This window comes from Solenopsis invicta, chromosome 6 (genome assembly GCF_016802725.1).
Source record: "Solenopsis invicta isolate M01_SB chromosome 6, UNIL_Sinv_3.0, whole genome shotgun sequence".
Classification (NCBI taxonomy): domain Eukaryota; kingdom Metazoa; phylum Arthropoda; class Insecta; order Hymenoptera; family Formicidae; genus Solenopsis; species Solenopsis invicta.
This window is the reverse complement of record NC_052669.1, coordinates 6,573,886-6,597,725: the sequence shown is the minus strand read 5'-3', so window position 1 is coordinate 6,597,725 and position 23,840 is coordinate 6,573,886. Positions and strand designations below refer to the sequence as shown.

General features: G+C 40.8%; 1 protein-coding gene and 1 long non-coding RNA gene across 2 annotated transcripts in view; one reads left to right on the top strand and one right to left on the bottom strand.

Annotated features, from left to right (window-relative positions):
• The window catches only part of LOC113004102, a 58,121-nt gene that overhangs the window by 4,346 nt on the left and 29,935 nt on the right, over window positions 1-23,840 (top strand). The gene's annotated exons all lie outside the window — the stretch shown is intronic.
• The window catches only part of LOC105194243, a 34,277-nt gene continuing 13,936 nt past the window's right edge, over window positions 3,500-23,840 (bottom strand). The window contains exons 2-5 of the mRNA XM_039450474.1: window positions 9,297-9,517; window positions 8,776-9,004; window positions 8,158-8,335; window positions 3,500-7,109 (exon numbers count right to left, since the gene is read on the bottom strand). Coding sequence (XP_039306408.1) covers window positions 6,869-7,109; window positions 8,158-8,335; window positions 8,776-9,004; window positions 9,297-9,517 — 869 coding nt within the window. The 3' untranslated portion in view covers window positions 3,500-6,868. The remainder of the gene's footprint in view (window positions 7,110-8,157; window positions 8,336-8,775; window positions 9,005-9,296; window positions 9,518-23,840) is intronic.

The window sequence follows — 23,840 nt, the reverse complement described above, 5'->3', positions numbered from 1 at the left end:
CCGAAAGAAACTAAGAACTCGAGAAGATGAGAGAACATGATTTTTCTTTTTTTCTCTTTTTGTATCACTCGCTTTTGACGCGTTTATCCTATCGGGATAGTACAACGTCGCTACATTCCGCTTCCTCTTTCGCTCCGTTTTCTCTCGCTCACTCTCTCCTTCCTCTCCCATTATCTCCCTTCTTTTTTTTTCCTCGTAAACTTAATTTATATACAACGAAGTGTCTTGCGTACTCGATTTTTAGAGAATCACCGGTCTGTCTTTGTTAAATGCCAATCTTTGCGATTTGGTATCTTCGAAATTACAGCCATGCTTGAATTGTTGGGTGTAGCAGTTAAAAAGAAATTTTGTTTTGTGATATCTTCGCATTTTCGGAGCCTATACGTTAACTAAACCTAATCGCACAATACGTTATCAGTTTTGTTGCAAATAGCGATTCGCTTCCGATTACCTCTGGATTTTCCGAATTTCAAGTCGAAGCCTACAGTCTGTTAAGTAAGAGCGTGGTCGGCCTTATTCATAACTGGTAAAAGTATCGCTCTCAATTTTTTCTGAGCCAATAGAGGAAACCTATGTTTTCAATGCATTTTGAAGATTCAATTGCTGTTGATCTTTTTTAAGAAAAACACATTAAGCGCCATGAGTGCCAAATACGCGACGCGCTGCGAGGCTGTGTTTCTGTACAATATATGGGGAAGTCGAAACAATTCGTGCAGAAGTGGGTTCAGCGATATAAGGTGACAAAAGTTGTCGATGATTTACCGGAACGTGAATCGATAGGAAAATCGAAGAAAAAAGACGATAGAATGATCGCAAATTTGTTTTTGCGGAATCCTGGTCTAATACTGCGTCAAGAACAAACGAGATTGAAGCAAAAAAGTTTAGGTATATCGTATGTAACTATTCGAACTCATATCCGTGCTCATGGCATGAAATGTCGCAGTACAATAAAGAAACTTCTGTTAAATGAAAAACATGTGAAAAAGTGACTCGCTTGGGCGTACGAGCTGGAACACCAATCGAGATTTTAGTGACGTAATTTTTACTGACGAATCTTCTATACGAGCATAGTAGCTTCAAACAAATTTGATCAATCTCAACAAGCATATAATATCTCGAGACATTTTCGGATCTTTCGGATGGCTGCACAGAAACACAGCCTCGTAGCGCGTCGCGTATATGCTAGCACTCATGGCGCTTGTGCTTTTCTTACAAAAGATCAACAACAATTGAATCTTTCTTCAAAGTGCATCGAAGACAGAGGTTTCCTCTATCGGCTCACAAAAAATTAAGAGCGATACTTTTACCACTTGTGAATAAGATCGACCACGCTCTTACTTAACAGACTGTATTTTTAAAATATAAATTACGAGGATTATTGCATATTGATATTTTAAATTATACTTGTGTAATTATATTGGAGTATATATTACATTGTGTAGAATTTCGTCTTTTAGATTTATATTGCAGGATACAATGAACTGCTCTCGCCTTTATCTCTTTCCTTTTCCTTCGCTCTCTCTCTCTCTCTCTCTCTATTTTTTTTCATGCGCGCGTACATACACGCACACACGCACAACGCACACAAAATACGCATACACATACGCACGCGCAATCGTTTTCCATCTTGCATCTCGTTCGATACTCAAGATCGCCTCTAAGCGTCACGCGAAATCTTTTCTTTTTCGGTCGACTTCGGAAACCGATTGGACTCGCGACAATCGTGTTATTCTAATTATTTGTTAATCTCGCAGACAAAATTTCACGCGGATCTCTCGGACGATCCTCTCGCAAAATAATCCGCTCGTGTTGGTCAGCGGCCGGAGAAAATTCGCGTAACGAATTCGCTTCGTATTCGTGGAGGACCGTTATTAAGGCACTTTTACCTGCACTACGAAATTGTATCGTTAGATGAACGTGTACGCGTGTACGCTAAGAACACCTGCGCGCTAATAAATATCAGTACTTTCCGAAACTCGCTATTTACTACCCGCTAAACGCAAAACTGCGCGACTCGACTTAAGCTCCGAGACGAGAATCCGCTAAAAGGCATTTAAGTGCAAGGGCACTTGCTCGAATTTACTCATATTCGCTAATTGCGCGTTTTTATTCCCACACAGCGCAGACACATCCTAGGGACGTCCGTGGGACGTTCGAGGGACGTCCATGGGGCGTTCGAGGGACGTCCTTCGGATAAAGCGTGCTGCGTGCTGCGTGGGTGTCTTTCTTCGCAAACACTTGTAAAAGATTTTATTTTCCCTACGTCGTTTGAGCGCGATTGGATTTGCGAGAGGGAGAAATTTTGATCCGAGAAACGGTCTCTCCTCGGTCCAGAATCCGGAATTTCCGAAGTCGATCGGTGTGACGACCGCACGCCTGATTGATATCTTTACGCGGCGTTTGCTCGTGGTGGGAAGTGTCGTTCCGCCGGCGCAAGCGGACGCAATCGCAACAGGTCGCATCTTCTCGAGGCTCGAAAATCTTCCACCGAAATCCTTCCTCTCTCGCGGAAGTCAGTGTGCAATATAAGAGTGTCAAATCGCGTCGTCGTGTGTATTTTCCGCGGCGTCGCACGCATCCAGAGCGGCGACCATCGCACCTTCCAAGTTAGCGGATAATTACTGGAAGAGAGAGATAAAAAAGACGTTTTTTTCCGTTTTTCCTTTTTCTCTTTTAAGTTAATTAATTAATTAATTAGTTAGTGGGTTAATCTACTCGAATACTGAGATAGTGACTTTTTCGTTTATTATTCTCGCGCAAGTAACACGTAAGCGATCTATATAAAGTCAGGAACGATAATACGAGAGGAATTATGAATTTGATTTTCTTCATCGTCTTCTTCTTTTCATTTTCTCCTGTTTAAATTTTATGCACACTGGGTCGAGAAGGTGACGTATCGTCGCCCGTCGGATCGGTCGACGAGATCAGCGTCTCAAACGATCACAAAGTGACTCAAAGCGTCGAATACCTCTCACTTCCTTTGGAGTTCGTTCTTAAATTAAGGAGGGTAGACTTTCGTCGGCTCAGCCTTGATGCCTGCACTCCGTTTTCCTTACGCATATTATCATTAATATTACCTTTTGTGTCATTAAAGTATTATTAATATGAATATTATCAATATCTTTAGTATTATATTATTGGTACTCTATTATGATTATTATTATTATTATTAGCATTATTAATATATTATTGTTCTTCTTATTATTATTTTTGTTATGCATTAACTGTTAATTATTAATAAGTATTATTATTAGTACTGTTATTGTTGTTGCTGTTGTTATTTTGTTATTATTGGTAATATTTGTAGTAATGTTATATATTACCATTATAATCATTAATAGTATTAATATTATTGTTATTATTATTATCATTGTTGTTGTGTGCCGTTATTATTATTAATATTACCACCATCATTATTATTAATATTATTATTACTGTTATTACTAATATTATTGTTGTCAGTATTATTTTTATCATTAGTATCATTTTTATCATCACCGTCATTTATCTATTTTTTTTTTTTTTTGCTTTTTATACATTACGATCGGTACAATGGTCGTAAACGCACTCCTTGAGCTTGTTAAAGGCTTTTTTTTCTTTTATCAAGACTTGTACGCACTTATAGCTTTTTTTTCCTTCAAAAGGAATTAAGTAGAAAAAAGAAGTAAGTAGTAGTATAATAGTAGAAGATGAAGAAGTAGAGGAATTCGAAGAAATGTTCCTTAACAGTGCTAGAAATACGCTTTGCTTAAAGTCATTCGTAAACTGCACCATGGACGCAAGTAGTTCTTGTTTTTTTTTTTTTTTTTTTTTCTAGTTGAACGGCGGAATGTCTCTAGTCGTATTTATAATTTTCCCTCTCAACACACATACATCCGCACACAGACCTTTCTTCTACCTTTCTCGCACGTGCATACTCCATCGCATACTTCATCGCTCCAGCAATTTAAGAAAAATAAAAAAGAAAAAAGATCAGTCGAAAATCGTACCGAGGAAATGGACAATTCGGCAACTCGATTTCTTCTATTTTTTTTTTTTTTTTTTTTTTAAATACTTTCGAACCTTTTTGCGGGCGAATTGTGCAACCCTCTCATCTTTCTCTTCTTCACCACGAATTTTTCCACGACCCGTTTTTCGCGCCCATTGCACTTTCCTTTACATCGTCGATCGAATAAATTATCGCGCTGTTCACACCCTTTTGCCCTTTTCACACCACATTCGCCGTTGTTTCTCTCCGCTGTTTCATTACTTAAGCATTATCGTTACTTTGATAGTAATTTAATAATAGTACGACGATACCTTAATAAGGCCCAGTAAGGCTGCGTGGGTCGAACGTGACATTCCCACGAAAAAAATTTCATTTATATTCCATCAAGCTTTTTTTCTGTGTAATCGCGCGCGTCGCCTTGGAATAGTAAATCACGCGAACGCATCTCTTAAGACGCGTTCAGTGAATTGTTTTGGAAAAAGAAATGCGTGCCACCATCTCGAAAATTGTCGTCAATTTGATCAAGGCATCTTTTCCCTCTTTCGCGTCTCGTTTATTGTCGCGTTATTGTTTTTTATTCCCTGCAATTATCTCACGCGTATCTTTACTTTTTCTCTCCTCGTAATTTCCCATTTTCTAATTCTTTTGACGATCTTATCGTTGGGAACGTAGCTCGCAATTGGACGTATTTTTGGCGAAAATTCGTACGAATTCCAGTGGGCTTTCGCGAAGTTCGTTACATCAGCGGTAGTACAACGGTATATTTTTTTTCCATTTGGATTGAGGAAAAATTGTAAAATGCTCTTAAACGTTACGAGATCGGACGCACGAGTGTGCGTGCCGAATATTGTCGTGTATACTTTTGCGTACTGCGGATTATCGAATTGTCGGTGTGTCCGTCTGTAAAAATCGTCGAAATACACGCACGCTCGCAACACCCCGTACAAATCATAGAGATGAAAATGGCTGAAAAAAATTAGAAACTTTGAATAAAAAAATTGCTTTCTAAAAGAGACACCGTAAAGTTGACACACAAAGTTGTTAATTTGACTCAATTTTTTCAATTGATTGAATTTCTTCAGTTTAAACATTTACGCATTTAAGTTAAATATGTTAATGCTTAAACTGAAGTTCAAGTATTTTAGGTATTTAAGTCAAATACATAAAGAGTTGAACTGGAAAAATTTAATCCAGTTGAAAAATTTAGTCAAACTGATAACTTTTTTCTCAATGCATATTTCTTAAAAATTGTGTAGATTTTGAGGAGTTTATTTAAACATCAGAAAGACAATTATAGCCTTTTTTATATGCTTTTACGTTGCCAAATTATTATCGCTTTTCCGCGATGCTGATTGGTTCTTGCTGCGCTGACTTCATGAGCAGCTATCATCGTGAAGCTAGCAAATTGCCAAATTAGAAATATGTTTTAATAGAAGGTTTTTAATGCAATTTATTTAGAAAAAAAATAAAAATCAAATAGCGCGTGCAAAGCGCGTCTCGTTTAGTGGAAAAGAAAAAAAACCAGTTTTTTAACTGATTTTTCTACTCAAAGTTGCTAGTTTTTGTTTTTCCAGTCATTTTTATTTCCAGTCATAGTCCTTGGGGCCAACTTTACGCTTACTAATATAGTTAATAATAATAATAATTTTTCTTTAGCATCTTTTGAACTTTGGGTACTTCTCGTCCCACCCGTGTTTCGTCTTCAACCCCGACCCCGGCACACTGGATTTATGTGTACTTATGCGTTATAGGTGTGTCGGTGTAAATAGCTGCGTATGCGTGCGTGCGTACGTGTGTATTATATATTTATAATATATAATATATATATATGTATATTTTTAGACTTTTAAATAGCATTTTTATTACTTTTTCAACCGTTACTTTCGATACTTTCATAAGTTTTGCATAAAAAACAAGGCAATTAGAGAGATTGAGTTTCCTTCTCGTCTTTATACTTAATGCGCGCGCGCGCTTTCCGTACGCGATATTTCTATACTTCGGTTGAATCACGTCGTGTGTATGTATGCGTCCGAGAATGTATATATATATTTATATTTATATTTATATATATATATATATATATATATATATATATATATATACATATATACATATATTTATAATCGTAAAAGTCACGTCTTTTACTTTCAATCGTTTTAATTATTCTCTCATTCTCGCTCATTCTTTCTACCTTTCTCTCTCTTTCTCTCATTTTCGTCACGCAATTAATAAAGAAAAACTAAGCTCTTGGGTAAGAATACCGACTCTGAATACTCTCTCGCGCGTGCCTCTTCCTTGCCTTTTTCGATCGCGTACAAATAAACCGGAGGGATATAGATAAATATATTATATGCGTATTGTAAACGACGCTTTGAAACCGAGACGCCGTGTCTCTTTTCACTTCTCTCCTTTCTTTCCTCCTTTTTTCTTTACAAATTACCAACCGGTAAGATCTACTCTATGTATCCGACCGTTCTATATTTTGTATATATATATAGAAAGGCCAATTTTTATTTTATCACCACGCGCTCGAATCACGCTCGGAGCGCAATCGCACCGACGTGTGGCGTGTTTATCTAGCAAAATTACCTAGTTCTTTTGACTATCTTTGCGTACCGGTTTACCCTCGGGCGGTTTTCAGGAAAGCCCGCCCTCGCGGCTCGCGGATCACCGGTTTTCCCGTTTTTCTAATGCGAGACGAATCTCGCGGAATTCGGACGGTTTCTGGGACCGATTTATCGGACCGAGTCCGATACAGCTCGCGGTTACGAGATTTCGCGAACCGTTTCTTTTTCTTTCTTTCCTCTTTTTTTTTTATACAAGGCAGAGCACGACGATCCTTCTCTCGCGAGCGTGCTCTTTCGTCTCCCTGCCGTAGTTTTAAGGGCAACCGCACTCGTCCACCACCATTTTCGGCAGGTCTCTTTTGATAATATTCGAGTCCGGACCGTAGTAGATAAGCGACATAGGCGAGAACTTGAGAGGCGCGCAACACGGTTGCATGCCAGCCAGCCGATCCATCTTCCGGTATTCCTCGATCACGTGGGTGTAATAGTTGAGAAATGTGTCCGGCGTCCTGTGACCAGCCGCGCAGTCTCCTCTGCAGTAATTGGCGTAGTATCTGTCAATAGAATTTGCGCATTAACGTTATCGATAACGATGTTTGTACCCCCTTAAATCACATAAAATAAAACGTCATTTTAAAAGAGTGAAAATTGAACTTGTGCAATTTTTGAGAGATTTAGACAGCAGTGTTGACAGAACAAAAAATATTTCATACGAATTGAACAATAAAAATATAATAGATTGAATCAAAATGTATAAAAAAATTGTGTCCCTTTTATTCGGAATTTTTTACACTTTCCGCATTTATAAATGATAATATATTATATTTAATATTACACATTTTTAAATTTTTAATAATTAATATAAAAGTTATTGAAAAAATTATAACATAAATGTGTTTTAATTGCACATGTGCACATACATGACTATAAATGTACATGTGAGTAATACATAGTTTTAAAAGACTCGGAATTTTTTTATAACTTAAAATTAAATTCTTCTAATTAAAAAAGTAGTTTGTGAAATTTTAATAAATAATAAATTTTTAATCTATAATCTATAAAAAATTAAAATCAAGAAAATATCAATTATAGCAGAATTTTAGTACTCAATATTTTTTATGTAATTTTAGATATTTTCTTATTGAATATTAATATAGTGTTATGCTAAGAAAAAAAATTTAAGAAATTTTTAACTTTACTGCATGTAAATAAATTATTATTTACCTAAATAATTTTTTTGCGTTGAGTAAAATTTTTTAATGAAATGGCTGCTTTTGCATTTAGATCAAACATTATTGGATTCTTCCAATATCGTAAATAAATTGAGCTAGATATTGAAAACGTATCAAATTTGGTACAATTGTATCAAGTCCGTCTGGCAATACTTGGTTAGAGAGTATGCATTAGTTCTCGAAATGTCTAGGATGTTTTCTTTGGGGAATATACATCGCTCGATAATTTATTATTATTGGCATTCAAGTTGGTACATTATTCGCATTACGACGATAATCCAGACGATATTCGAATATTTGGATATTTGATCGCCGTTAGAAATACATGGGTAACAGGAATTATTTTTATTTTGTGCAACGGTTTACTCACCCCTGAGGAGCGATAATCCAATCGTCCCACCCAAGCTGAGAGAAGCTGACGTAGAACCTTTGCTTGCAGCATTGGCCCCTTACCGCGCCGCTGCATTCGATCGCCCGTCTCCTAACGCGCTTCGCGGCCGCTGGATCTGTACGCACGACTAGAAACGGTCTGTCTGGATCGTGATCACCTGAAAGAAAATATTTCAATTATAGCTTGCCCCATGCGAGATCGAGATAACTATTGTGTTATAAATAATCATAGAACTTTTTGCTTGATCGATCAAATCGTCGGACTAATAATCTTTTTCGACGATGCGATCGATCAAATTGATCAAAATGCTTCAATCATCTCGAATAAAATAATTAGTGATTTCGCAATTATTTGATCCAGTTAAAATCGACATTTTTATCTTCTTACATGTAAAACATAAAGTTACAACTGTCGGCCGTGAATATCATTTTGCAAAAGTGAATATAAAAGAAAATAATAATTTAAAAAATAATAATTAAAGAACGTAATAATAATTGCGCGAATCATGCAGAAATAACCGGTATTTCATTGACTGATGGATGAATAAATCTATCGCGAATATTTTTCGAATTTTTCGAGACTTTCATCGGGAGTTACCTTTCGGATTTAGGGACGACTCGATAACGTGCGGCGAGTGCCCGTCGAAGGTCGATACGTGGACGTGCGAGCCGCATCCGCTGCAATCGACAAGCAACGTCAGTTTATCTTTCGAGTAGTTCGTCGTGTACCATCTGCTGACGACCTTCGTCACGTCGAATTTCTGCCAGCCGAGCTGGCCGACGTTCACCACGAGAGATGTCACCATCTCTAGGTGTTGCCCGAGTTCCTGCAGATTAAACCGCTCACTTTAGATAAAGGGAACTTTGTTCTAATGTAGTATAATAATTCTGTATAGTTGCATTAATGTTATTTTTACATTTTCTATGTGTGCCAAGAGTCAAGGATGTTGAAGCAATATTTTTTCCAAATTAGTCAATACGGTTGCGAGAAATATTTCGATTGTTAGATGAGAACATTTTTGGATTTTATATTGAGTTATTGGCTGCGTTTAATTAAAGTTAGGACCGAAAAGAAAGAAAGGAATCTTTGTAATAATTATTAATTGAGAGATGGATTACCTTGCCTCGGAGATGCGTCGTATTACCACAGTGCACCCTAAATACCCAGAGAGTGATATTTCTTTGGTTTATCTGACTGTGACGATGATGCTGATAGTGATGGGCATGCTTGAGCTCAACTCTCGCCCACAGGGTGGCCCTTTTGATTCTCAGAGGCTCCAATGCCGGTTCGCCGCTCGACATTGGGAATTCCAGCAATGGTTGGCCGTTCAACGTGTGCCCTGTAACAAAACACAAATATTTTAATTTAAGAAGATAAAAATTTAACGGAACTAAACATGCGATTTTAATATTTGATTGTAATTGGTACTTCGTTTTTGTATTTAAATTATTTAACAAAATTTTACATTACGTAACAGAAACACAAGACTGAAGTTTTACGAACGTATTAAAGTATTAAAAATACAGCTATTTACATTTCTGATAAATTAATAAATCGCGAATATTTTTATTTGAATAAATTTTAATAATAGGGATCATGGAGAGAGAAAGAGAGAGAGAGGGGGGGGGGGCATTTAGTATTTACAAGAAGAAAGAATCTCGAAAATGAGGCGTTGATTATATGCACCATGTGCACCGTGTGCAATTGCTAATTTCCGGCATGTTCACGATAAAAATGTCGCGTCCGCATGGATAAATTTTTCCAGACTTCGTTTTTTCTTTTTCCCCTTTGCCATGTATACTAGAAATTACGCGCCGGACTTCATTCATATACAGGGTGTCTTGCAACCTTCGATCTAAAATTTAACGACAGATTCCTTGTTGACATCATCTTGGAGAAAGGATTCTTCTCGCAAGACGTCTAGCGCACTTTCATGCGTTTTATATTAAATGTCTCAGTAATCAGGCTGTGAATGGAAACTTTAATCAGATTTTAATATTCTATTATAATTAGTAAAATATTATTAATATTCCATTGTTGAATCGCGATCCGAAAGCGAGATCACTGTCAAAACGAGGCCAAAGAACGGCTGTCTCTCAGTCGCTTGATATCAAAAAACCTAGTGTGCATCGAGCATTTCAATTAAGAGAAAGTTCGCTCCCAAATCCTAGAAGAATCTAATCATTGTAATTAAGCTCCGCGCTTCCCACAGCCACCCTTTATGTACGCGCATACACACATGCCCGCGTACACGTACACGTGCTGCGTTCAACGCTCGTTCACTCGAAAGCACCGCTTCTCGTCTCTCTCTCTCTCTTTCTTTCTCCCACTCCCTCGTGGGGGGATGTACGTGTGTACACCTGCTTGCGTCTGTGTGGCGCGCGTAGAGTGAAAGCAGGGCGGCTTCATCCTTTAACGGTTTGGTGAGTCACGGACCGGGGTGGACCGGGGTAGGGATAAGCACAGGGTGTCTGCCGCCCGTCTGCCTTCTGCCTTTCACCGCGCGCCCCTTCGCCCTAACCCTCTACCGCCACTGCCACCGCCACCGCTACCGCTGCCGCCACCACCGCCACCCACCCGCACCCTCGTCTCCGCAGTCAACCAGCCGCGTCGCTGCGCGCGCTACGACGGCCGATATACACGCGATTATTATCGCCGCTTGTCGTCTTCGCGATCGTAATGACTCACAATGACCGGTAATGTCACGCGAAAATTCGCGGTGATAATTTGCGACAAAATTTCCTCCCCCCTCCTTTCCCCCCTCGTGAAAATTAGCTTGCAATTTGCGGCAGATAATTCTTCCTCGATTTATTGCATTAGTATCCTAACTTGCAGCAAAAATGTAGCAAAAACATTGCAAAATATTATTACAATGTTTCAACATTGTAGCAATGGTAAAATGTCGGCTTCGGAAATATCGATACGTAACATTGCAGCAATTGTCAGTGCAATATTATATATGTTGCTGCAATGTTGCTGAAACGTTACAGCATTATCTTGCAATGCTTTTTCTACGCTGTGCTATATTGGGATCTTTCTCTGTTGCAAACTTTGGCGAATCTTCTTCAATCTTCTAACTTGAGAGTATTTCGATTAGACACGTTGTGTATGTAGAATATCTCGGAATTTTTCTCGATGGACTGTTGCAAATTAAGGCATGTCGAATTGCGAGGGTAGATTTATAAGGGTAGATTTAAATTCAATCAAAGGAAAATGAAGCAAAAATCACATAGACTGTAAGAGAAATTTTTTATAATATATTACATTATATAAAATTTTATATAATAAATATATAATTTATATATAAATTTTATATTATATATATAATAATGTAATTTTATCAGTTTAAGGATTATTTTAGACATGAAGTCGATATATATATATAATAATGTAATTTTATCAGTTTAAGGATTATTTTAGGGACAGTGTAAGTCGGATATTTAAACAGACGAAATGCGTAAGTCAAAGGTTATAATATCGCAGAGGATTCTGCAGAAGAAGATAAGGAAGGTTTCAATCGATTTTGCGAAATTCTCAGGGAGAGCACAATGGAACAATTTCGTAACGCTCTCGTCCTTCGCGAAGGCACCACGCCCGAACATACTCGACTCGATCTTTCTTTAAGAGATGGGATTGAGAGCAAACCGGAGCGATATAATTTTGCTACTATAAAATTGTTACAGATAACTGTAATACGATAAAGAAATTCCAAGAATACTCGGGAAGAAAAGAAACCATCTTTAAATTAATTTTTTTATGATAAAATTGCCCTGGATAAATATATAAAGATTGAATTTCAAAAATATTCAGAAATTAAATTAAATTAAATTAAACTAGATCGTATAATCTAATCGTATCAATTTAATTTAATTTATACATTTATTAATTTAAATATTCTATTACTATCAAAAATGAGTATGAATTGTACGTAGATACGAATATCTATCTTTATTTACAGCATCTCTGTTTTTTTTTTTTTAGAATTATTATAGAAGCATTTGCGTAGCAATACGTAATATATCGATACACGATTTAATGTTTGTTAATGTCTCACATTATGAATTAAGCGTGTCTAACTGAGGAACAAGGTAACGTTTTCAGTCTCGTGATTTAGCGAGAAGGGATTGAGGCGGATATGCGGATATGCAGGAAAAAGCGCGATATAAAACGCGGCTCCAGAATGCTCCACGTCCTTGGCACATGATCGACAACAAGAGTAATACGGATTTTTAGTGGCGGAATACTTGTAGCGCGATCGCTCACAAGACACCGAAATTACGCGTTGGCTTCCCAAACTGGCACCTCCCTTCGCGGCGCACAGGGTGTCCCGAAAGTCGCTCGTTTTCATCGCCGATTGGCTCGGTTCGAGCTGAGAGACATAACGCTTCGCGTCAGGATCAACAGTGAGAAGAGAAATTAGCATCGTGAGTTTCACGAGGACGGAATTGTTTTATTATCTCTCTGCATCGTACTGCTGTAAAATTACAGCAATCGTGACCGTGGATTTGTTTCTCGTTCCTCATATTTCTCCCTCTCGTCTAAAGGTGTCATTTAAGTCGCAAAAACTCAACATCTGAATTATTTGGGGTAGGAATATTTTTATCAAAATCGCTACGTTTTTTTTTTGCTTAAATAAAATCGTCGAAAATTTTCGACTGGATAGGCGAACGCTTGCGGCACTCAGTCATTTATTCCTCGAGACTCGACACGTATCTCGATATGATTTACTCTGTCTCGACTTTTCGCTCTGAATAAAGAAAGAATCTCGTATCTTTGGTCCTCCCCACGCTCCTCTACTGGGCTCTCTTTGGGCCTTCTCTCTCTCTCTTCTCCTCCCTCTCGCTCCCCCTACCCTCTATTTTTCTCTTTCCCTCTCTCACTCTGGGTCGCGTGTTCTACATTTTCGTAGTTCGATTTTCTAACGGCCTCGCTCGAGTTTCGAGTGCGTCGTCTGTCGCACATTTCGAGGTCGGTACATCGGGTGGTACTTTTGCCCCCCCCGTGCGCCGCAATGCGACACCACCACGGGAATCTGCGCCCGGTTCTCTCATCTCTCATCGCGGGAGGGACGACGAGACTTTTTTCCCCCTACGGCGAATATCATTCCGAATAAAATTCGCGCGAGAGGTCGACAATCGCGTGGTGCTTTTTTCGTACGCGCATAATGTCGAAGCAGCAGAAACCGTCGCGCTTCAACAACTGACGTTTTCCTCAAAAGATTAACGGTTAAAATGTTTGTTACAGCACATCTTTTTATTCTGCAGTTACTAACTGCGTATTCTCGTAAACGACCTAGGATCTAATCGATTGATTCTTGTAATTATCGCAAATCGTAGATAATTTCAGAGAAATGAAATCAATTGCGTGTCAAAGTCGGTATTGTCAAAAGTGTCGAAGTTGAATGGTGGATACCGATCAAGTATGTAGCGCGTGGCTCGAGATTATAACGCTATCGAGCGAATCAATCTATTAGCATGGCCAAGGTTCGAGTGTTATAGGCCTTGTGTCGCGCCTATTGCGTTCTCGATGAGCAAAATTTTCCAAGAAATACTCCAAGAATAATCTCACAATAAAAGAAAAAAGAAATGCCTGGGAAATGTCATAAAATAGAATTATATTAGAACATGCAAAGTGAATTTTGAGACCACAAAATGATCTTTCTGAAATACTACCCCGAGAGAGAGACTGTGCGGTAATAAACTGCACGATGCAGATTCAATCGATAATTCCGACAACAAAATAGGTCCATAATTTTCGAGGATCCAAGATGGTTAATGGGGTGTGTTGTGAACGTGTGAATCTGCACCGTGCGCGAAAACAATGCACAGCTTCATGATGCGTTGCAGTGACTGCAAGATAGCGCGGTTCTTTAGCGGGTCGTTACTGTTGTAATAGGTTGAACTAGGTAGACTCTCTTGTCTATATCGTCTACGTCGGAGATCTAGCTGTGAGAACCGCGAGCGTGTCTCGAGCGTCTTACTCGATCTTGGCTTCGACAATGATTGGCCAGCTCCTCGTGACCTTGCGTCAGATATTTGCCGCGAGATAACTTGTGTCGTCCTACTTTTGGAATTTTCACGCCGGCGGCGCTTTCTACCGAAACCATCGTTTAAGAAACCCCCGAGTGTTCCGCGTTCTCTAATTTAATAGAAAGCTTTTTCATTGGCGGTAGTGTACGGGGCGGGGGGAGGGGAGGGGGGACGACGTGGGAAAAAAAAGTCAGGGCTTTTCCGAGTTTAGACCTTAGATATACGGCTCCCAGATTCGTGGGTCCTACATTCGTCCTGGAGACGCTGATATATCGTCCCGACGTCCTTCCGCGCGTCTCCTACTCCCAGAAGCGCACACAAAGAGACAATCCGAAATCCGCCCCTGCCATTTGATAAATACGCTTTTTATGGAAATTAGCATGATTGATTAGGAAAACTGAAGAAAGAAATACAAATTTTGAGATGTGTACATAGAGACATGATCATTAAAAAAGAAACTTTTCTTTTACTATGATTGCTCGATGGCAATTTTTCTTTAGCGACAATATCGAAGGGAGACATCGCTCATTTCATTCAATTTCTAATGTCATAATTCCTCGCGATTAAACTATAAATTGTCGGAAGGAAGAGAATACCTTCACGGTTGAAATGCTATACATTCGTTGTACGTGGCCTACGCGATGTTTCATACTGTCTTCCGCTTTAAAAACAATATTTTTGGTTTCCAAGTGGGGAAAAAATTTTTCCGCGCGTCCCTACCTACTTCGTATTCTTTACGAACGACCGCGACCGCGTGTAATCGGGGTTAGCGCGATCTCTCCCGGTGGCGGAGAATAAATTTCGCACACGCGCATGTCAGTAAGGCAAAGTAAGGTCTTTCCGTCGCCAAGTTGTCCATTTGAAACGCGCTACGATATAGGATATTGAGGAAAAGGCGCGACGGCACCGAAGGAAATCGAGAAAACGTCGCGCAGGATCAGGGGTAGGAGGGAGAGATCGGAGGGCTGGTGGTCGAGAAACGAGGATCGGGAGGTCGGAGGATGAGGAAAACGTTTGGGAAAAGAAAGCGACGTTGCCGACGACGTCGACCTGGCAGTACCCACCGAGTTGGTAGACTCATACCGCCAAGTGTGCTTGCGAAAGGATGAGTTATTGCAGTTAAATTGAGATCGGTTTTCAACGATATTAGAGGGGTTAGATTAGCTCGGTTGGATTAAAGCTGAGATTAGGATTAGATTAGGATTAGATTTAAAAGTCAGTATTCAAAAATAGAAGTGTTTAAAGAACTGTTGTTTAGAAAATATAATAAATGATGTCGTGCGCATGTTGAAAATCAGACTAACAACCGAGAAGGTAAAAACTAATGAAGACACGTGTAAAAGATCCATGAATGTACCGTAATAATCACATTTAACGCGAAAGACAACAGTTATGCTAGAACTTACTTGCCGCATTAAAGATTTCACTGAACCCACTTTTCAGTACATTTACATTTGTGCTTGACGATTTTTAATAATACGTTGAAGAAAGATGGCGTGCCCTTGAGGAATTAGTGGATAGTATTGGGGAACGTTGAACAGAAAATTACAGGATAATGGCAAAGCTGCTTTCATCGTCAAAAGCAACCAATGACTTTCAAAGACGATTACCCAGGTTCTGTTTTGACGATACGCGTGGCGATATCAAGGGCGGTTTGTTTCCGCCGTCGACACGCGAGTGGAACCCCGACGAGAAGCGTCGGAGAACTATAATTCTTTCGCGGGAGAGAAATTGGGAGGAAAGGGCGGCAACGAAGACTATCCGAGGATCCGGTCGAATGTAAGCGGCAGCTTACATAGTTTGTCACTGACAACTCGCCGACGAACGAGATTTTAGTCCGTCCTTGGAGTCGGGACGGAGAGATCGTCGGAGATAGGATGAGCCTCGAGGGATAAACACGAAACTCCCCGCTCCGAAGGCCGGGGAAATAGCGAGAGAAAGCAGCGATTTCTAGGACAATTCGCGGCCGTCTCGATGTATCGAGACGCGGAGACACGAGGAGAGATCGTACATCCTGTCGTACGAATCGGCATCGTTGCGAGGATCGCGGCCGGATGAATAAATGAAGAAGCACCGCCGAGCAAACCCTACTCCGCCGTTTCCCAAATGAGTCGGTCCCGCAAAAACTGCTGAGGCGACTTGAAGCCAGACAGCAAAACGGAGACGACGGCGCGGTGGTCGGAGATAACGGCGAGGCTTCGAGAAGAATTTTCTTTCGCGTACTCTCATCATCCGGGTACCAGGAATCTCCTCGCAAGGACAAATGGTGTACCATGCTCCCTCGAGACGGTGGTTCCAAAAGTTCTGCCATTCTACAACGCGTTCCCCGCACTCTCTTTCTCTCTCTATCTCTCTCTTTTATCTCTGCAACCTCCTGAGCCGATCTCGAATCGATTCTTGGCTTAAATTTTGCAGCCTCGACAATCTCTGGATTATAAGAAAATGAAAGTTTCGAAACCTTCCTATTTAAGCATTCTATTTCTGAGAAAATTTGATAATTAGAATTCGATAGTTTAAAAAAAGCTCGAACGTTGTTTAGAGAATACGTCAGATTGAATTTAATTGCGACTGGTTGAAGAGTGAATCGCATAGTCATTTCGGATAGACTCGTATAGGCTATGGAAATGATCGCTCGATGGAACGGACGCCGGATCGATCGCTGGAACAGAGGAAACGAATTCGCGTGGACCAGCAAAATGCATTAGACTAGATCAGTGCGGTAGGAAGTGGAAGTTTGGCTCGAGGTAAGAGCGATACGCGGAAGGAGGGCGGAAGGGGGATTACAACTGTTACCGGGAACGAGAACGAACAAGACAAGGGGGACGGGGTTGTAACAGGAAGCGAGGAGATTGCGGCTTGAGATTGATGAAGAGACGAGGAGAATGCGATTTTTAAGCATCGCTTAAATCGGGGCGCGCTTAAGGGCGGGTATAATTCCGCGGGTCCGGGGAGTGAAGTCACGCGGAAACGGAAGGAAGTTCTCGCAGTTAGGGTGCCGCGTAGGAGAGTGATTATTAGGGCGGAAAACCGGAAGTTCGTGAGGTTTCACGGTGAGTTCTCCTATGTCGGGAGGGCGGTGCTCCGGGACGCGCCGCTCAAGTTAAGGCCTCGGAGTTCGAGATAAGTTATCCGGACACGATGCGCACGGCGAAAACGTTGCGTTACGCCGCCGACGACGTGGATGCGGAAACGGTTGCGTGCGCGTGATTACCGAGTCCAGTAATTATTGTCGAAAGCGGAATATAGAAAGGGTCGATCAAACTCGTGATGTCCGCGTCGCCGCGACCGCCGCCGCCGCCGCCGCCGTCGCCGCGGACGATGACGAAGAAAACGCGCGGTGCACACGACGACGTCCGTCGATAAAACGTTTAAAATAATACCGCTTTCTCCACGCACACTTGCACATACACCACACACAAGCGCGCGCGCAAGTATGTACGTGGATAAAATGCATACATCCCAACACGCAAAGATCGTCCGTTACTGTCACCGGATAAGAAGTACTCCAACTTGAGTAAGCTCGGTGCGAATCTAATTACAGCGCGACATGTCACTGACGTGTTCCAGACATAGTACCACGTATACAAGCGCGATATCCGACTCGCATCGTGTAGGGCTGAGGCGATTGACCGTAATACGACCAGTCAAATAAGAGGGTCAGATATAGCCAGTTAGTAACCCTGATCCAGATCTATCGCCACGTGGTCGCTCGCAGCTACGGCGTACCCGTTGTTTAAAGCACGTGTGACGTATTCGCGCGATCATATACGCGGTAACGCGTAAATCTCCGAATCTCTCTCTCGTTTCGACCACCCGCCGTCCATCCGTCCGTCCGTCCGTCCGTCCGTCCGACCGGTCGAGTCAAACGTCGATCGACTCGATCGAGCGGCGATTTCGCCGCGCGTCGTTCCCCGCTGAAGGAAAAATCGACAGTGTCTGTCGTCGCTTTGGGTGTGGCTGGTGCGGTTCAAGCTGGAATCGCGACCTATGCGACCGAGCTGTCTGATCTGCGCGTAGAGGAGGAGCGCGAGTGGAAACGATCGAACAAGGTCAGACGTTCTCTAGTCTCGAAATTACGCGATCGTTTCGATTTTCTCAGGAGTTACATTGTACAATTTGTAGACTTAAACGGAGCAACTGTCAAAGAAGATTACTTACAGCAAAAGTTTTCTCTATTTTTTTTTTCTTTTTTTAATCATGCAATTCTCGATGGTTAAGTGTTACCGCGCGCTCTCGCGAAGCATCGCTATAAGTCGGCCGATTTATTTGCAATTTAGCAGATTTTGGGGGTCGAGAACCGTACAGAGAATCGGCACGCGGGAGAGTGGAGGGGCTGGCATGGTACAATGAATTACGCTGCGCGTTTTACGCGAACGGGGTTGCGCGCGATTGTACACGCAAGTTCCCGATACTACATTAGACGAACGTGCATCGGAGAAATTAAAGACAATGCCAAGAAAAAGATACGACGGCGGATAGCACGCGGGGTAGAATGCCGCGGGACAGCGGGGGTGAAGGGGTGGAGGGGTGGAAGAGAAAAAGGGAGAAAGAGAGATGAACTCATAGATAAATAGAGAGGTCACGTAGCCAAAGAGAGAAAAAGCGGCGATGGGTTGGAAGAAGAGAGCGGTGGGAGAGGGATAAGAGTGTAGACGGAAGGGAAGTACACGCGGTGGAGGACAGGAGGGAAGGAAGGGGAAGAAAAGAGAGGAAAGAAGAAACACGAGAGCGAAGACGCAAGGCGATCGGGAAACAGGCGAAGGGAACAGAGAAAGCGAGAGGAAGTAACCTACCCTTTTCTAGCCTGAAGCGGAGAGTGTACCAGGATGAGGAGAGTCAAGAGGGAATAAAGGGGGTGTAGGAGATATACGAAGAGCGGCGCCCAGCTGGAGCCACGTGCATCGATCTGACTACAGGCGCCAGCCGTCCTATCCGTCGGCTCGTTCGTCCATGAGTTCGACCCTGCCCCACTCCAACTCATCCCGAACCGTTTCATCCCATCCTGAACCGTCAAACTCCCAGTTCTAATACTCCCCATAAAGGGAAAGAGAAAGAGAGAGAGAGAGAGAGAGAAAGCCGAGAGCTGGAAGGAGATAGGGCGAAAAATGGAGAACGAAGGGCGGGAGAAAAAATGAAGAAAAGAAGAGAAAAGAGATGAAAGGGAGGAGGAAAAAAGAGAATTTAAAAAAGTGGCAGAAGAGATAGAAATGCGATAGAGATTGGGAGGGGACAAGTGAATAAGAGAATGAAGAAGAGGGGGGGGGAGAGAAAGAGAGAGGAAGAGAAAGAATAAGATAAAGAGGAGAAGAAAGAGGGAGGGAAAGAGGAAGAGGTGGGACAATGCATGTCGCGAGGCATTGCGAGGGCGGGCGAATTTTAACCCCCGCGCGTAGTGTCCGACTTGGTATTCTCCCTCGGAATTCCCACAGGTTGAACGAACTCTATTCTATACTCGAGCGAAATTCGGGATGCACGCACGGCTCTTTCACGTATGGGGAGGGGAAATTGGCGAATTTCTCGAGAAGTCGTCACACACGCTAAATCGCACGTCATCGGCCATTGTGCGCCTCCATAAATAATAAAGGGGAAAAAAATTAACCGACGTCGTTTACTGCCTATCGGGGCCCCTCTCGGTATCTCAATCGACTTTTTATAGCACAACTTTTATCGCGTCCTCTTTCACGATTTGGCAGGGCATTTTTATAGAATCGCGGCGTTGCGCGAAAATATACGCCCGTCTATATAATACGCCCGGCGCAATCTTTCCACAATCGTAAGAAGAAAAAAAAGGGGAGATAATGAAACCAAAAGTGCCTTTGCGTCGCATCGCGTTGCGAGAACAAACGTAAACGCAATCGATATCGTTCGTTTTCTCGTCATATCGCTGTATCGGCTCTCGGCGGTGCTTCAAGGTCCGCGAGAGGATCGTCTCCGTCTCTCGTATTAGCTCTCACGAAGTGGCCTTGAATAAAGTATCCGCGTTAAAAGCTCGTAGATGGATTAGCGGCGCGGCGTTAAACTTTCTCGGATACTTGAAGTGTAATCCAACCCGCGCCGTGTGCATCACTCGAGAAGAAGTGGAACGATGTTTACGCAAACATTTTATTATCATGTATGAGTGAGTATAATGAGTGCGATGTGTACAATCGCTGCAGTTGATGAATACACGTGTAAGACGGTGGAATACTACGAACGAAAAAGGACATTGAATACCACGAGTTTCGTGAGTTATATACGTTGAATGGTAACAAGGAATGTATTAGCTTGGTGCAAATAGAATTCGTCATCTTTTCGATTTTTTGTTAATTAAAATTAGATAACGTGAAGTAAACAAACTGGAATTCAAAGAAAGGGCACTAAAAAATGTATTTTTACATGACAAAATTATTTAATCTTCTTGAAACTTTGTTATTAAATTTATTTTGCCAATATGCAGGGGATCGGTTAAATAATTGATACAATTTATTTAAATTAATTTAAAACATTAAATAAGAGATCATAGGAAGTTTTTTAAAATAACAAATGCTAAATAACTATTTTATTTTAAATACGACCGACTGATTTTTGCTTTTTTTATTTCAATAAAGGAAACCAAATCCAATCAAAATTAACCAGCAATTAAAATTTATTTAAAATGGGAAATAAGAAACAGTAAGAAGTTATTTAAAATAATAAATAAATAAATGTTTTATTTTAAACATATTTTAAATAATGTTATTTTAAAGACGACCAACCCCTGTCTATATGATAAAGTTTGCATCAGCCTAATAAATATGTAAAAACCGTGTAGCGGCGCGTGGATGTACGTGACAGATCTGAGAAAAGGAAGAACGAAGGACGAGGAAGTCAGGATCGAATTGGCAGTCTTAATAGACAGTCAGCCTGTCCAAATAGCGGGAGAGCCTGAAACATGTGCTGCCGCGAGTCGAAGAAGCTAAATAGGGGGACATTGTGCGAGTCGGTGACTGTTAAGAGTTACGAGCCACGGACGCTCGAGCTTTCATAAAGATCCGCCGCCAAGTTCTTTTAAAAGAGAACAATAAAAGAGAACAATCGTCTAGCGCGCATAATGGCCGATGTACGCGCGCGACAGGAGTCCCTTCTCTCTCTCTCTCTCTCTTTCTCCTTTCTCTATCTTTCTGGACTACGGGATCTCATCCGGGCAATGACGAACGTCCTGAGAAATACTGCGTCAATTCGCCCATCGTGTCGCGCCGAGTCGCGACGCGTCGCGTCGCGTCGCGTCGCGTCGCGTCACCTCGTCCCCGCGTTTCAGGTCGCCCCATCGTGTCGCGATGCGATTCGTTTGTGCACGCGGATTTTTATGCCATCGTATTCTATAACACTGATAGAGTAATCCTCCCCTCCCCGACTAGACAACTAGGTGTAGCAAATAAATCTACGATAAATTTGCGACATACGGTATACTATACATATAATAATCTTACGATGGACATTTCTTTGCTATGTAATATAATTAATATAATAATTTGCATAAAAAAAGTATATATATAAAATTTTCTATGGCTGAAGAGGATGGTTTAGATGTAGCAAATAATTTACTGTGTATGATAGATACAATATAGTACACGTATACTCCGTGTAATGTAGCCAATATAATTACTAATCTCTACTAATTCATGTAGCAAATGTGCAATAGCGCATATTATTCGGTAAGCATTATTTAGTGAATCGACCGCGTTCTCCAAATGACCGAACGTTTGTTCATCGAACCCGTTCTCACCCACGCACACACATGTTGCAAGCATAAACAGAGTCATAGAAATTCGATATTTCACATAGACTAAATGTGCATGTACATCCGTTACCGCACACAAAACACTTACACTGCAATTTATATGACGTCGAATCTATTAATGAACGGTTTATGCTATAACTCAGCTCAATTTCATATAATTCCATCCATCTCGACTAAAGGAACTGCTAAAGCGTTGATACACATAATGGCTATTAATTACTATCGCTAGTTTACTAATTTCTAATTTTACTATCAAATAAACGTGCAGCACTACTATGCGAAAGATCGTATCTATTATTAATAGCGGGTGCCTTGTCTTCTCGTAAATTCTCAAGACGCCCGGCAAGTTTTGCTTGTACCGCATGCGTGTTTCATGCGCGAAATCGCCTCTACTTGTGTAATGGAACATGCGTACTTGAAATTGTTGCCGAGGGTGTTGCCGAGAGTTTAGCGAGTCGAGTCTTCCTTAACGATTAATCATCTCTTTCTCTCTCGATGCGCAATCCGCATTCGCGTATCCGAATCGATTAACGGATCGTGCTGTATCATTAAAGCTGGCAATGACGCTCTTTGCAATCGATAGCGAAGAAGGGTGTTGCGAAAAAGCTTTTTCCATGCCCGAGGAAAGTAGACATGGTTTTTTTTTTGTTTTTTAACGAGCAACCGACGGTGCTAATTAAAATTACATCTATGGAATCATACATGAAAAATTGACTTTAAATCGGGGAAACGCATGGCGTTGCAGACAAGTCGCGTCAGGGTGCTTCCTAAATAAAAAATTTAAAGGAATATTCCTTCGCTTATTTTATGAAGAAAAGGTTCTACAAACACATGTTCTAAAGTGTTTGTTTTCACAATATAGGGTGTCAATATTGAGAAAAGAAATATGAAAATTACGAAAATATAGAAAACGTTTATTTTAATCAAATTTGGGTGTGCTTACATGTGATATTAAGATCCATTTTCTAGTACATTTTTAGAGCCACTTGGGCGTATGAGTAATCACATTGAGCTTTTGCAATTAAAGAGTGATACTCCATTGTTTTTTTTTTCAAGTTCAATTTTTTAAAAATTCTGAGATAAAGCTCTACAAAAACTGCCTCTTGTGTTTCTGCGGTTTTCAGTTTTTGTATTGAGGGTATGCTACGGCAAAGGCTCAAAAAACTTTTACTTATTAATTAAAAAATAAATAAAATAAGTAAGCCTTAAAAAAATGTGAAAATCCGAGGATTTTCGACCGGAGACTCCGACTTTTTGAATAAATCTCCGGCTCTCCAGCAGACAGATAATAGCTCTAAATTTTGTGTGATATTTTTCAAAGAAAATAATGTAACCACCCCTTTGATTTTCAGTCAGCTCTTTGAACGCATTTCTGGAAGAAAAGTCAAATAAGATGATCTTTTCTTTACGAAATTTAGATAATTTGAATAGTAGCGATCGATCTCCGACGATTTTAGGGAAGAGGGCCATCAATCTCCTGCGAAACACTAGTCAAAAACTGACAACCGTGCTAGTAACTCGTCTCTCGCATGACTGTGACCCTACGCACTTTCCCGATTTAAGCTTAATTTTTTATATGTTTCCGTCAAGTGATTTTAAATAGAACCATCGGATTGCTCATCTCAAAAACTATAAGAAATGATGTTTATTTTACTTTCCTCGAACACAGCAAAAACAGGTCCCTTTCGTAACACCATTCTTTGTGCGGGGCAAGGAAAAATAACCGTGAAATATTCACCCCCTTAGGAGGAAACTTTAATCTTCCGACTGTGGATATGTGGGTCTGAAACGTCCGACATAAAGTAGTATCTACTTGTAATTGTAAAACTGATAATTTGCCTTTCTGGTTACCCTTCCTAAAAAAATGGATAGAA